The 16,300-nt window shown below is 30.8% G+C and overlaps 1 protein-coding gene across 1 annotated transcript in view; it reads right to left on the minus strand.

Moving 5' to 3' along the window:
- LOC107447132 (lysosomal alpha-glucosidase) overlaps positions 1-14,900 on the minus strand; it is a gene marked incomplete in the record, with an annotated part of 44,443 nt that extends 29,543 nt beyond the window's left edge. The window contains 5 exon segments of the mRNA XM_071185880.1: positions 1,627-1,865; positions 3,745-3,841; positions 6,074-6,239; positions 6,711-6,853; positions 14,278-14,900. Of these exon segments, the coding sequence (XP_071041981.1) occupies positions 1,627-1,865; positions 3,745-3,841; positions 6,074-6,239; positions 6,711-6,853; positions 14,278-14,808 (1,176 nt within the window).
- Between the last annotated feature and the right edge of the window lie 1,400 nt (positions 14,901-16,300).

Consider the following 16,300-nt stretch of genomic DNA (forward strand, 5'->3'; position numbering starts at 1 on the left):
ACTTAGGGATTTTTAAGGCGACAAACCTGAAATGAAGTATCTGTTTACAGTCGATGGTAAAGCATTTGTGAGTTATTTAGCCAATATCTTTGAAAAACTGAATATATTAAATAAGAAACTTCAAGGAACCAATAAAACTCTTGTTGATGCAAAAGCGAAGATATTTGGCTTCATTACCCTTATTGAGTTATGTGAGAAATATATTAACAACAGAAACTTTGAACAGTTTCATTGGCTCTGTGTAGTAAATGATACCGCTTTACTTGTTATTGTCTATCATCTGAAAATTCTATCGGCTGATTTGAAAGAAAGATATTCTGATTTAAAACAAATTTATCTTCCAACATGGATGTTACAGTCCATGTTAGTGGATTTGTCTGATATATCAAATATATCAGGAAGAACTTGCAGAAATGCAAAATGATTAGTCAGTTAAAACTTTATTTAATATGAATGGAGTGATGGCATGGCTTCATGAGGAAACAGAAAACAAATACCCAAATTCAATCAAATGTGCAAGAAAACTATTGTTACCGATTCCATCTTCATATTTAGCTGAATGTGGATTTAGTGCTGTAAATGATTTTATTGGTCAGAAAAAGAAATCGTCTGGATATAACACAGCGGGGAGACTTGAGACTGAAGCTAACCAAATTGGAACCTAAGATAAAATCTACATGCAGCAAGCATCAAGGGCAAGAATCTCACAAAATTAAAATCTTTATTAAAATTATTTCGAATTTGAATTTTAGCTTTTCATTATATGTTCTGAAAATTTACTTACTTTGTTTCGCCAACAATTTCCTAAGTTTCTCAAGCGAACAATTCGATTTTTTAATATTAAAAATTATGCATATGTTACATAGGGGGGCATAAGAATTTTAAAAAGGCTTAAGTGGGGCATGGTACAAAAAAGGTTGGAAAACACTGATTTAGACCCAGGTCACATAATTACCAGATGGGCAAAAATGAAGAGGGGGACTTCTAATTGGTCTCATAAAGGGACTAAAGCAACAAGGATAAGGAAAATCCGAATCTCTATTACAATTGGCTGTCTATTACAATTGTCTATACAATTTTTTTACAAAATCTCTATTACAATTGTCTTCTCATATAATTGGCTGTCATGTTTTTCAGAGAAAATATCAAATATCTAGATCTTCAAGACATAGACAACCATTCAAAAAGACACCCAGTTTCTACATAGTATAGTATAGCATTCTCGCAACAGCCTGTTATGAGCCGAAGGGGGTCATGGTTCGCAATTTCGAGACCAATGGAATGATAATGGCAACAAGGTCAGCAGTGCACACAAGCCACTTTTACTTCTTGGATAAGCTGGTACCCAACGATCTAAAGCAGTGAGGGCTTCAAGCCGCCATCAGGAATCGAGCCCCAGTTTTACATATTTACAATTTTTAATATTTACTTAGTGTTATAAATGAAAAATTTTGAATTTAAATTTGTTTAATATTTTGATAGAAATTTAATACCAAAACATAACTAGTTTTGCTTTGTTAATGAATACAGAATTTCTTCAGATTCATTTTAATAATTATGATTATATACAATGCTTTGTCACCAAAAACGTAGAAAGACTTAGTGAAAAAAAATTAAAATACTCACAACAGTAACACCAGCATCTAAATTACGCTGAAGTGTTTCATTAGTTTTACTTAAGCTAAAGTATCCATATCGGCAAAGATGAAAACCAAGACTCCAATATGGAATAAAAAATGGACGACCAACAATAAAATTATATTGACCAACAACTTCTTGAGGAGTAGGGCCAAGCATGATAAAAAAGTCATATATTCCACCAATTGTTCGAAATGTAACAGCAGGAGCAGGCTGTAGCAAAACATCTGCAGTGAAAAAGTAAAGTAGTACAAATACGGCTAATTATAAAAAGTAAATAGAAGATTTCTCTTAAGAGAATAGTATAGTTGAATAAGAGTCAAGAGCAATAAATAAATAGAGCAAAGATAATAAATTAAAGGCAATAAATAGAAATAAATTGTGTAAAGCATACAATAACTCCTCATTAAATAACATACTGTCTAGGATAAGGTTATGTGGGTATAAAATAAAGATTTTCTTAAAGAGGGCTTAAAAATCAAACCATTAAATTTATTTTACAGGATTTATTTTAAGTTTGGATGCATTTTATATACATTGGAATCATATAGATTAAATATGAATCATAACTTATATATTTTGTTTTATTGTTTTTGTATTGTAATGCTTTCAAAATAAAGTGTTTTGATATACCAACTTTACCTCACTCTGGGGTAAAGTGGGTATAGTTCTAAAATTAGTGTATATTTCCCTAAAAACATTTGCAAATATTTTATTCGAAATAAAATTGCTCTTAAATAAATGTATCATGATTATATTTTAAAAAAATGCTAGAAAATATTTTTTTCTTCGTATTATTAAATTAAAGAGTTAATGTTCTTGATTATCACAATTAGATTCAATTTCGGTGGCAGTGTATTTTGTTGAACTCTACACAATTTCATGAAAAAGTAAGAAAACTGTAATAGTTTTTGGTTTATTTGAAATATAAATGAGAGTGCAAAAATTAATATCTATAGCGGTAATTTAAAGTATTTTGACTATTTACAGCACACATGTATTTTTACTCAATTTAATTATTTTAAGGAAATTGTTTTGCTTTCCATGAAAAAACTGTCATGTAAAGGCAGAAAATTGATTAAATACTCATCTATATCTTTAAATATGCTCACTAAGCAGTACCATTATGCTATTTTCTTATTTTATTTCATAACAGGTCTGCTACTTTGTTATCCACCTTATCATTTTTCTCTTTAAAAAATAAAATTAATCTAAAAAAGAAATTTTGCTTTTAGGGTTAAAATTATAATGTAGGGCTATAATCAAACAAGTAAAAAAATTTTTTAGCTATTTCATTGGAAAATATAGAGTATTAGACACCTATTAAAGCTAACACAAAAGTAAAAAAAATATCCCTATCATACAACATTTAGCTAAGCCTAACCATGTACCCACTTTATCCCACCTTAGAAAACAATTCATAATAAATAGAATTTTGAAGTTAATTTTTAAATTTCAAAGTAGATCTGTTCCTTATATGCCCTTCTACCAGTTTGAACTTAAATTAATAGTTTTTACCAGTTATTAATAACATTAAAGTTCATGAAAAGCTTAAACTAACATATTCTACAAATTGATCATAAACAAATAATTTGTAAACATTAAAGTTTTTATCAGTTTTAAAAACTGAAAGAGAAATGCTTTCCACGAATCCATTAAATGTCTTGAAAAATTTTAAACAAATTATCCCAGGTTTAAAGGGGAAAATAAATGTTTTTTAACATATACCCACTTTACCCATATACTCATTTTTCCCCACCTGACCATATATTGTTTTGCTTTTACAACACTCCTCAAGACACCAAACTCAAGAAATGGTGGTTACTACAGTTAGAAAGATAAGTCACTTTAAATAGAGGTTGTTTCATTTTAGCTATTATCTGCAGAAAAAACAAAAAGAAACTTATTGTAAAATTTTTATCCCAAGATTATAAGAACACCTAAACATTTTCCAGTGAAGCTGTCATTTAAAAAGTTTGTAATAAAAAAACAGCAACCTGATTATTTTTAACTTGAAGTTTAAAAAATATAGCACAATTTACAAAACATCTGCCATAAATAAATAAATAATGTTATAAAAATAAAATTTATTTGAAATGCTGTTACCTATTGCAGCATTAGCTCTGAAAAATATGCCATTAGCATTTCCGTCAGGTTCCATCACCAAACAAAATGGATGTGTTCCATACAGATTCCTATGTGGCTGTAATTTGTTTGTTTTTTTATTATTAAAATGATAAAAACATACATGAACACAATTATACAAATTGATAAATTTTTAAAATTGCAGAAAGAAAAAAAAAGTAAATTAATACATTATAGATTGCTATTACTTAAAAAAATTGAATTTAATTTGTAAGGAAATTTACAATATGATTTTTGAGATTTAAATTTGGTTGTGGAAATAGTTTTCAAAGTAAGGTTTCAATTTCTATTCTCCATTTATTTAATTAAAAAAAGATAACAACATGAAAACAATTTTAATCTAACATTAAATTTTATTTTTAGAGTTGGAAGTTATTCTTTACAGTTTCTCATGCATAAGTTTTGGTGCTGGAAAAATAAAAAATTTTTATCAATAAGGTTTGGAGTTTGATGACATCTGAATTTCTAATCACTTTTTTAGGGCATTTTTTATCAATTTTCAGGGCATTTTTGAGAGTTTTTTTTTATTTTAATTTATTTTTTGAAATTTTTAGAAGTACTAGCAGTTATAAACTAGAAAGTTATAGTAAAAAGTATAACTTTCACACATTTTATCAGAGTTAAACAATGACTGCACTTCGATTTCTTGGAATAGGATAAGGACTGTCTGCCACTAAAATAAAACAAACCATTAATTAAAAAAAAAAGAAAAAACAGAAATATCCTCTGCGGACCTTATAGTGAATAAGACAGAAAGCTAAAGCATTGTAATTGAAGATAACTACAGAAAAACCTATGTTTCGTTGGGAACTTTTCATGAACAACTGGTGCGCCATAGCAGATATCAACTTTAGAGTGCATAGCTATATATTTTAACAAAAAGCAAGAATCTTTTAAGTATTTTTTAAGCACTCAAAAAACAAATTTAAGCACTATATACATTAACAAAATGCAAAATAATTTTCAAATACTTTGCATGAACATGATAAAATAACTAGTTTCTGACAAAGAATTCTTTTTTTGATTATATTAGCCAACATAAAAAGATCGAAAGATTTTTCGGTTCGTTTTCAGAGGGTGGAAAATGAAGCCTGAAATTAAAAATATCGTGCAAAATGTAGCAGAGTTGCATATGAGAGTGCTAGAGTCTCACCGAACCCATCTCAGTAGACGCACACACAAACTCACAAATATTTAATCAAACATGTAAAATAATTGGCGCTTGCATACACTACGGACCGACGGTACGCCAAATGGATTGTGGCTGAATGAATTGTGAAAAAGTTGAATAGAACAATGTGAAAAACGACACTTTTGCATAATACATAGCGAAAATTAACATGGTGAAGAAAAAAATTCTCATTTTCGAAAAAGGAATATTAAGCACCTATTTAAAAAAACATCGAAATCAGCACCTTTAAGGGCTTTTAAAAAACAAAAATAAAGCACCTTTAAGTAGGTACTTTTTAAAAATGCTACGCAAACTTGTTTAGGGAAAATATCAAAGAAACATTTGTTTCAACTTGACAACTTAAACAAGCATGAAGTGATGGGCGATGCACTTGGCAGCATGCCTTACTAGTTGCATTTCTTTATTTTGAACTGTAATTTTCTCTGAAAAAACCAAAGTAAACATAGCTTTTTAAAGTATAACCTAGTTGCTTTATCCTTAACAAGTTGCAAACTTAGAAAAACAAGATTTAGAACTTACTGGGGATAAGCAATATTGCTAAAAAATTATTACCATTTTGGACAGTTATGAAAAAAATCAAGTGGCAAGATTGGACAAAATATATAATCGAAAAGTTGAACAAGATTTGGAAGAAGTCATGATTTTTAAATGATAACATAATCAATAATCTATAATAATAATCATGGCAAAATTTGAAACAATATATTGTCAAAATTAAATTAATATACAAATTTTCTCTTACTCATCAGGGGTCTGTCTAGGTTTTTCTGAGAGATACCTATTTTGTGAAAATTTAGACATAATTTGCGAAAATTAAAAATTATATTAAAAAATCAATACAAAAATATGGTACAAATATGGATTTATCATTTTTTACGAGACACAAAAATAAAGTTTTAAGAAAAAGTATTTTGTGAAATTTCTCCTAAAGTTGAATTTGTGAATGTACCGCTGAACGATAGTAAATTTGGCTAAGACAGACCCCTGCTCATATATAAATTTGTTATTTATATTTTTAAAAAATTTATTCTGTAAAAAGAATTATTAAAAAGATTATAAATAAAATGAAACTAATATTGAAATTCGAATTTTACATACCACTGGTATATCACCTTGATTAAAGAGGGTAAGTTTCGTCCAGTTAAAAGACCTCAAGAGTTTATCTTTATGCTCGCCTAAGCCATATAAATAAGATGATGATACATATGAAGACAATTGTAAGAATTGCTGGCTGTAAATCAACTGGGAGAGCATTGTTTTAAATCTATGAAAAATAAATATAAAACAGCTGTAAGCAAAATACATAAACTATTTCTGCAAATTAAAAGTTTTAAAAAATAATACTGTGTGCTCAGTGGGATATATTTGTAACTACTTTAAAATCTACCTATAATCATAGTTAAACATAAATAATCCAGGGCAACAATAACAATCAGATTTGAACAACTGTTTTTGTCAGTGTTTAGATGCTTACCATACTTTGAGAAATTGCTGCAGAAGAAATGCTCCATATTATTAACATCAACTAGTTTTAATCTTTTCAATTTCTTTAAAAAAAAAGCCACTGATAAAATTGCTACAACTGGCCAGTAGTAAAATTTCCTAATTTTATTCTATACAGTGAGATGATAGGACACTTTAAAAAGCAAACTTGAATTTTATTTATGTACCTGAATTTACAATAAATTATAATCTAAAATTCACTTTCAATTTTAAATCGAGAACAAAAACTTACACAGTTGCACCTGTCGATCTTCGAAAAACTGTCAATAAACTACTATTATCAATATGTATTTCATACAGAGGATTTTCAGCACCAGTAACATTATGAAAAAGTGGGATATTTGAGACATATCTTTCAGGATCTTCATCTTTCAACTTTAAAAAAAAAAACAGAATGTATTACTTTATAAAATAAACGAATAAATTTAATAAAAATAACTTTATTATACATTTTGAGTTTATTAACATTTAAAAGAAAACATTCCTTTAACACATGTAAAGCAAAAAGAAAAATTACAATTACAAAGCCAAACTTAATATAATAGACAACAAGCATGCAGTAGCTATAATTATTTAAATAAACCTTTTTAGAGAACATTTAAATGAAGAATAACCTAAACTCACACACCTAAAATAATAGACTTCTTTATTACTTATCAGGATAGCTATTGCTATTTAGCTTCCTAAATTATTTAAATGCCTTCAAAATTACATCAAAAATAAATTAGAATATCCTAAGAATAATTTTAAAAAATTTTGGTTTAAAATTTTAATCATTTCCCCCTGTCAAGAAGATTCTTTTCAGATGCGGTAACTAGGCAACACGGTGACCATAAGGCACGGTTACAAATCATTTCTGCTCCTTTAATCTTAATGGTACGAAACTAGTTGTTGTTGCTGTTGTTAATTTACGTCGCACTAGAGCTGCACAATTGGCTATTGGCGACGGTCTGGGAAACATCCCGGAGGATGATCCGAAGACATGCCATCACAATTTTGATCCTCTGCGGAGGGGATAGCACCCCCGCTTCGGTAGCCCGACGACCTGCGCGCGAAGAAACTAGTTGAGAAGGAAAAAAAAAAATTGTCTTTAGGCGTGTATGTATACCTTCTTATACTTTACACACTTTTTAATTGCATCCAAAGTTTATTCCTTTGATAAAAATTTCAAATAATAGTAACAGCAGGTTCAAAAACAAAAGCTGACTAGAAGACCATTCTCACTAAAGCTCCAATCTCCGTCCAGAAAAATGGATAACCTGATTGATAAGTTTTCGAAACAAAATATTTTCACCAATCAGATTCTTATTCTCTGCCGATGGTGGTCGAAAGTGCATGAACCGCATTCAATGAAAATGCTCCTTATTTTAAACAACACAGCCGTGTTTCAGGATATCTCAAATCTTTATACTGAAATGGGGGAACACTCTTAAACAATTAAAATTGAAAGAAACGCTTTTCTCTTAATCAACTGGCTCAACAAGAACAACAAAAGGGGAAAAAAATACTGTATGGAACATTCTCACAGCATGCGATTCGCATAAGAGAAAGTACGTCAATGCGATTTATACATGCGCAAACAATTCGTCTTAAATGTAGTTTCTAGTGGTAATAGTACTTTATTTAAGTCTGAGGAAGATCCGAAGACAGTCATATCACAATTTTGATTTACTGCAGTGGGGTAGTTCCTCCGCATTGGGAGCCAGACGAGCTCCAGGTGTGAAATCGAACTACGGTCGTGTGGTTTAACAAGGACTGATATCACGTGCTTTTGGTCAATTTGCAGGATGATCAATTAGGTCACTCAACCGCTCACTGACTGCGGAAAGTGATGCTTGACTTCGTTGATCTATTGGCACCCGTGTCTTCACAACCAGTCTATAATGTTGTTTCTAAAGACACTTAAACAAGCTAAATTCACCGCACCTCTAGGGTCAAAGTACGACTTAGCATTCATGCGTAACCTCATGATGCAGATGTATCTACAGAGATATACGTACGGATACTTAGAAACTACACACAAAACAAACTGTTAGTTCGAATTGTACTAATCGCATTGACCAGCAACTGCGTATGCGAATTGTATCAGGTGAGAATTCTCCATTAGCTCAGCATCCCAAGAGAGATGGCATTACTAGTCATTCATGAGGTCATTTCAGAAATTTTGATATAGATCTAAAGGTATAGATATAGATCCCTGTATATCCATGGCACCATGGACCGATCAAGACAAGTTCAGGCCCAAGGCCCAACAAATTTTCCAGGCCCCTAACAAAATATTTTGAAATTAAATTTCTGAAGAGTAGTTTTAACAATGGATGGGTGATCGTGTAAAGCTAAGGGTGGCGGCGCTAGTGGTAAAATTGCTCTTTCCAGACTTCCGGGTTACTGCTTCCGATATATTTTTACGCCGCAGATTGAGAAAACGCGCCATCATATTATTGCGTCATATCTTTTGCAGTATTTCAAATGTACCGAGTTCTTTCTTTCAGCCTTTAAACTTCAGCATTATCATATTAATAATATAATCATTAGAATATTTTCTAATTAGGCTAACTTAAAAAGATATTTTTGGGGACATTTTATTCAAATGTAGCCAAATAAGGGATAAAATACAAAACATGGCAAACCTTAAGAATTATTCACAATGAGATATTAACTTTCCAAAAATTTTTTTGGCCTTACGACCTCTGAGAATCAATACGTTTCTGAAAGCTCTTATGAATGGTACAATTATGTTTAGATTTGAGACCAAATTACAATAACAAAACTGCATAGAATATTTGGCTTGTTCACACATCGCCTCGTAGTCATAACATATGCGGAGGGATACACCGGAAATTTTCTAAATTTCTTCCGGTTTAAGGACACTTGTTATTGTTTACATTAGTCCACCCATCCATAAAAAAGAATCGATTGAGCTACATGATTCAAGAGAAAAATTCTAAGAAATTTTGAAAGCAGATAATTGAAGAGTATTTTTCTAAGATAAAGTTTTATATATTAAAGCAAAACATAAAACAACAAGTTGTTGTTGTTGCTGCTGTTGTAGTTTCATTTACGTCGCACTAAAGCAGCACAATGTGCTATTGGCGACGGCCAGGGAAGCATCCCTGAGGATGATCCAAAGACATGCCATCACAATTTTGATCCTCTGCAGAGGGGTTGGCACCCCCGCTTCGGTAGCTCAACGACTTGAGCGCGAAGTCGAGCACTTTACGGTAGCACAGTTTAACGAGGACCAATACCGTACACCCTCGGTCCCTACGCAGACTGATCCAAGTGGGTCACCCACCCGCACACTGACCGCAGCCAGTGATACTTGACTTCGGCGATCTGCTGGGAACCGTGTCTTAAATATCAGTCCACTGCGGGACCATAAAACAACAAAGCAATGTTGTGTAAAAATAAAATTAGTTTGGTGACCACAAACAATTGAAATCAGTGATTTTTGCTAAAAGTCACTGATTAGCTAAATTATTTTTTATTGTAAGCTGTAATTATTATTATTATTATTTTTTAATACCTAAACCAACACAAAGCTAGCCGACTTCTCATTAGATTTAACGATAAGTTCAACATGTATGCTAAGATATTAAGGTTATTAATTATAATTTTTACTGAAAAATACACACAAAAAATAACCAAAAGAGCCAAAATTATAGCTACTCATAGAAAATTAAAAACACATTTAAATAATAATTTATTTAAATAATAACACTTTAAAAAAAATTAAAATTTATATTCAGTGCATTCACTTTAGCCGCTGACGTAAAAATTGCAACAATTCAAATTCAGCTGTTCTTTCGAATTTGATTAGTGCAATCTTTACACGAGTTTGGTTTATCACAATATAAAGAAAATTTAAAATTAAAAAAAAAAATGCATTTTTTGAGAAAAACTGTTTCTTTCAGTATTTTAAAATATAGTAATTGATGACTTTTTACTAACTTTTGAGGCCCCCAGAAAGAGTGGGCCCTAGGCCCGTGCTTATTGGGCCTAGGCGATAATCAGGCCCTGCATGGCACTGCTCAGTTACCAAAGTCAGGACTTTAGACTCCCCAGATTTTTTTAGCATGAATATCGCATGTATTCTGTGGGTCTTCATGCGGCTTTGAGAATCAATCTCGGCATCTCCGGACCGAAATTCGTTGCTCTAACCATTAACCTTAATCCACTGTGAGATACACATACATTTGCAGACTTGCGTGTTCATTACAAAGCGACTTATAAACCCTCGAGAATTTCATGATAAAATAGTTCATAGAGTAGGACAGCCCAAAGAAACAACAAGAGTTACGGCAGGTTTTAAACGGGGAAAGGGGGATTTCGGAACCATGAGACCACACGACCAGGGTGGTATTAACACATTCAGTCTTGTGTGCTCATTACAAAAAGGGTTAATAAGTCTCTGTCAATTTGAAAAACAAGAACTAACAGTTATTTAATTTTATTGTTACAAAAAACTATGCAAAGTTGTGTGTTCAATACAAAAGAACAGATAGTACAAGTTCGAGAAGGACAGCACAAAGATACATACAGGATACAGGCATGATTCGAACCAGCTAAAAATTACCTCCAAAATTCAGAGCTTCTACAGGAATGGTGATATCGGCAAAGTACGGTATGAACCCAAGAACTTCTCTGTAAAAGTTCAACACTGTAAACACTCGACCATCTCATTTTACCTTTGAAACCGATTTTAATTCCAGATATTTTAATTTTACAAATATTATATTGAGTTATAAAATAATCGTTATCGGTATTAATAAAGTGTATAAGAGCACTGAATCTCTAATCTCGGCTCCAGTTAATGGAAACACGCTCAGGTTGTGCTCTTCCCCAAGCAGGGGAAAATTCTGCTAAATCCTGAAAGCTACAGACCCATTAGTTTGCTGACCGTATTTTCAAACATTTTTGAGAAGATAATCCTCAACAGACTAAAGCCCCATCTCAATTTTATCCCGGATGAGCAATTCGGTTTTCGAGAGCACCTATCCACCACTAAACAACTTGTGAGAATTATTGAGAATATTAACCAAGAATTCTTCAAAAAAGAAACAACAGCGCTCCTGATGTTGGATGTGGCCAAAGCGTTTGATCGCGCCTGGCATCAGGGCCTCATATACAAGCTCATAAATTTCAATATCCCCAAAGATCTAGTGCTACTAATTAATAATTATCTGACAAACAGAACTTTTCATATGAAGATCAATACAGCCGTTTCTACCACTAGATGCATTAGAGCAAGAGTCCGTAAGGACCAATCCTCGGCCCTGTGCTCTACCTAATTTATTCAGTGGACTTTCCAAATTTTAATAATGTGAGATGCATCACCTCAGCCTTTTACGCGGATGATACTGCCCTTATGATCAGATCCATAAATCCTAAGAGTTAGTTACTAATCTCAGTAATATCATACCTCATATCGAAGACTGGAGCACAAAATGGAAGGTAGCCATCAACACCACCAAATCTTCACTGCTAATTATTAGAAAATCAGGTAAAAAGAAAGTCATTTATCCAAATATTACTCTATTCAATGATGCAATACCGCTAGTTCGAAAGGCCACCTACCTATAGGCATCTACATTACTAGTACTTTAAACTGGAATTCCCATATTGATAATCTTATTAGCAAAGCGCAAGGAGCCTATTGAGCCCTGAGGTCGATATTAAACTCTAACTCAAAACTTACACTTAAAACAAAACGAACGCTATACCTCTAATGTATTCGACCGATCATCAGCTATATGCAGCCCCTGCATGGAGCACAACCACTGCTACTCAAAAGAATAAACTAGAGAGTACTCAAAATAAATTTCTCAGATATACATCTCTAAAGCCCCCCTGATTCATAAAAATGAAAGATCTAAGAAAAAATTTAAAAATCAACTAAGTAGTAAAATTCTTCAGAGATGCACTCTCTTGTGATACGTGTAACTACTTTAAAAACTTTGATTTTGAGCTCATCAAAGACAATATAAAATATAGCCCGGCAACCGCCTTTTTCCTATCCGATGAAGTACTGTCCCGTAAATTTAATTGAACAGATTTTCAAAATTTGTTTCTTCCTTGCTTAAATAACTTGCAACCCCTAATACGTATGCTTTTGCTTTAATTTTTAAGTATTCTAAAATATATATTAAAGGCGGTTTTTGCGGACCATCCTGTAAATGTTTGCATATAGACTAAAGATATTTTTAAAGTTAAGGATTTTACTTTTGACTTTATTTTTGAAAGTGCAGTAATTAAAATTTATCTAAAGTGTACTTTCCTTTTTTCTTCTTCTTTTTTTGAAAATAATTTTCACGTGTAAAATTTACACCCAATAGCAGTATGAGCTTTTGCCCCTTTTTGAATTTCAGGTTCAAATTCAGAACTTTAGCTTGTATTTTAAAACTAGATTTCTTTTATACTTTCTAAGAATATTTTTGCTTTCAAATGATGTATTTGCTTATCATGAGGATCACAATTCAAGGATGAGGCTTATCACAATTCAAAGATATAAATCCTAAAAACTAAAGTTCTAGAAAAATTTCTTAAAATTGAATGGTTTTATTATAAAGTACACATTGTAAAAAGTTTCACATAGGAAAATTTTAACAATTATAAAAGCTTCTAATTTTATGAATTTTTTTATTAAACTAAAATTATTTTGCAACCAAATCGAAAATTTTCAAATTTTGCCTTTAAATTAATTAAAAGAAGCTATTTTTCTAGTTCATGATTAATTATTTGATTAAAAATTAAAGCTTAAATGTTGATGCGTGAATACGCTAATTCTTCCAGGAAAAATACATTTTAATATATATTTATAATTTTTTTATTATTTTATTCAAAAATAGTCGAAAAAATTTTAAATTGTAAATTATACAATTTTTACGAATTTAATTTCACGTTACAAAATACAAAATTTGAGCGAAATCGGTCGAATAGCTCCTGGGAAATCAATTTTTTTTTTTAAAAATCAGATATTCAAAACTAAATAATTACATTAACTAAAAATCTGTGAATAACTGTTTCCTACAATATTACGCCAAAATGGGTATTAACCTTTGGCAGTCACAGGGAATTGAACAATGAAAATTAAAGAAATTACGCTTCCATGTTTTTTTAAGCAATCAAAATAATTGTAAAAGTATAATACAAAGAGTTGGTAATGTTTATTTTTCTTCCCACAACTCATAATATACTGTTAGAGATTTAATACTTTATATAGAGTGATACGTGACGACTGTTCTTTTTAGATACTTGAAGAACTTTTGTCAAAAAAGAAACGAAAAGTATACATTTCATGGATCACATATTCACATATTAGGACGAGAAAGGAACAAAAAATACATAAAAATCACACGAATTAGAACTGACGAAGGCTAAAATTAGTTTTTTTAGAACTTGTATGATTGTTACAGGAAACATAAAAATATTAAATGTTAATTATTAGGAACTCCTCTAAGTATCATCAGGCAATTACACTGGTTTTGGTATTTTTCATCCGACCTTTCCCGTAAGTTATTCAATAGATTTTGACAACGCATTTTTTTTCTTCTTCACTTTTAGAAATTTTCAAACCCTTTATGTGCATAAGACAAGAATTTTAAAAACATATAAATTGGGTGGTCATGGTAGAACACCGAGGGGATGTACCGGACAAATCCATCGTCAAGCAAGCTTTTTTTAAAAAAAAAAAAAAAATNCAAGCTTTTTTTTTAAAAAAAAAATACTGAAAATATATCTGTGGTTGAAAATTAAAAATAATAACTAGGAATAAACATCAAAAAAAAATTTAAAATTACCTGCAATCTTAAATTTTTATCATCAATATACGTGACGTACAAAAGAACTTTACGGCTATCTTTCAAAAAACCTGATGAAATGTTTCTCGTCAGCTCTCCTTCCAACACCCAGCTATTGTTTTTGGTAAGAGTAAACGAGTAGCCATTGTAATCTTTTGGGAAGTAACAAGATGGTACACCCAAATAAGAAGAATTAATCAGATCAAAATCAGATACACCGAGATCAGATGATGGATTATAACAGCAACCTCTCTTCAAACATTCAGTTTCTGTTATTGGCCGGTCCGGATGGCAATCGAATTTCTCTGAATCGGGAATATTCTTGCAATCTTCTGGTAAAGAAGGGTTTGATTCATTATGTATTGAAAAAGTTCTACCATTTATTATCCAAAATGAAAATGTACCCACAAGGCCAGCAGTTATTACAGCTGCGATTAAAAATATCACTTGCCTCTTTGTCAATGAGCGATTTTGTAGTACAACTTCCTCTTCGATTGTATCATCACTATTATCTCTTATTAAGGGTTCCATATTTAAGATTAATAAATTTTTTTAAGAAACAAACATTTTAAAAAGCATCTTTCCATACCACGCGTATTAACTTTTGTTTTGGCTTTTAATCATTCAAAAATAGCTTATCACAAACGAGATAAAATTACTCATTATCTTCAAAAGATTGCAGGGGAATGCTATATGATTTTAATCAGCTGAAATGTTTTGTTATTTATTAGAATCCAAACATTCAAATATCAGCTCTATTAAATTTTTTTGGAAAACATTACTTTGTCCCCTCCCCTTATCACTTCGTTCAAAACATAATACATTCCTCACACTTTTTTTTTGTAATTAATTGATATAGTTCCTTATAAAGGCCTTAATATAGAGGCATGTTGTCATTGTTTGTAACAGAACAATACCTTTTTGATTATAATAAATCTATGGTCTGTTAAATAAAAGTCTGAATATCATTTTTCTTTACTAAACTTAATTCAAGCTGCAGCTAATAATAAGATATGCATGCAAACATGCAAAAACAATAAGATGAACATAAAATAAGAGTATGCGAGAAACAATTAGTTAAAAAAATGTTAGGGGAAAAAAGTGCTATTCTTGTTTTACTGGTATTGCAGTACATTAGTATTCAAAGTATCATAGTTTGTCTTTGAAAGTTTATCATTTGATGCCTTATAATGTTATAAATAGATACATTATTTATAAATGTTAAATTATATGCTTCATAATTCAATAAATAAATATATGCTTTCACAGCTAACTATTAAAACAAACTTGATCTTTCCGGAGATATCTTTTAAATAACACTTAATTAGTCTTAGGCCTGTTAAAAATATTCCAAGTTCCATTTTTTAAAACTTAAATTAAGCTATAGCTGTTTGTAAGACAAACAAAACAGAGCAAGAGAAACTTAGTTTTTACCAATTAAGAAAACGGGAATTAGGAAGATAAAAAAGCAAGGGTAATGCAGCACACTCCAATTTAAAATACCTTTGGAAGTTTATGGTGTGATACTTCATACTGTTATGAATAAATTCATTCTTTACAATTGTATAATTACATGTTTCTTGATTCAATGAATAAATATATGCCTTCTGAGATTGCTATATGAAAAAATTACACCTTTCAGGATAAATTGTTTTGATTATACTTAATTAGTTAACGGCTAATTAAAAATCGCCTAAATTTAATTTTTAATTTCTTTAAAGCATAAATCTAGCTAAAGAGGCTAATAATGCAAACAAAACAAAGCAAGAGAAATTTTAGTTTTCACCGATTAAAGAAATGGAAATTTAAAAGAAAAAAAAAGCGTTCCAGTTCTATGGGCTTGCGTTGTGCATTTTTATTCTTAACAGATAGATCGAATATAACAATTTTCCTTTAAAAAATTATGATTTGATGCCAAAACAAAATATATCAGCCAAAAGTACAAGGACCAGATGAAAATGCTATATGGCGAAAACAAAATGTGTTCTTATAATTTTTTCATCAATGAGATTCGTTTTAAATT

The sequence above is a fragment of the Parasteatoda tepidariorum genome, chromosome 1, assembly GCF_043381705.1.
Source record: "Parasteatoda tepidariorum isolate YZ-2023 chromosome 1, CAS_Ptep_4.0, whole genome shotgun sequence".
Classification (NCBI taxonomy): Eukaryota; Metazoa; Arthropoda; class Arachnida; order Araneae; family Theridiidae; genus Parasteatoda; species Parasteatoda tepidariorum.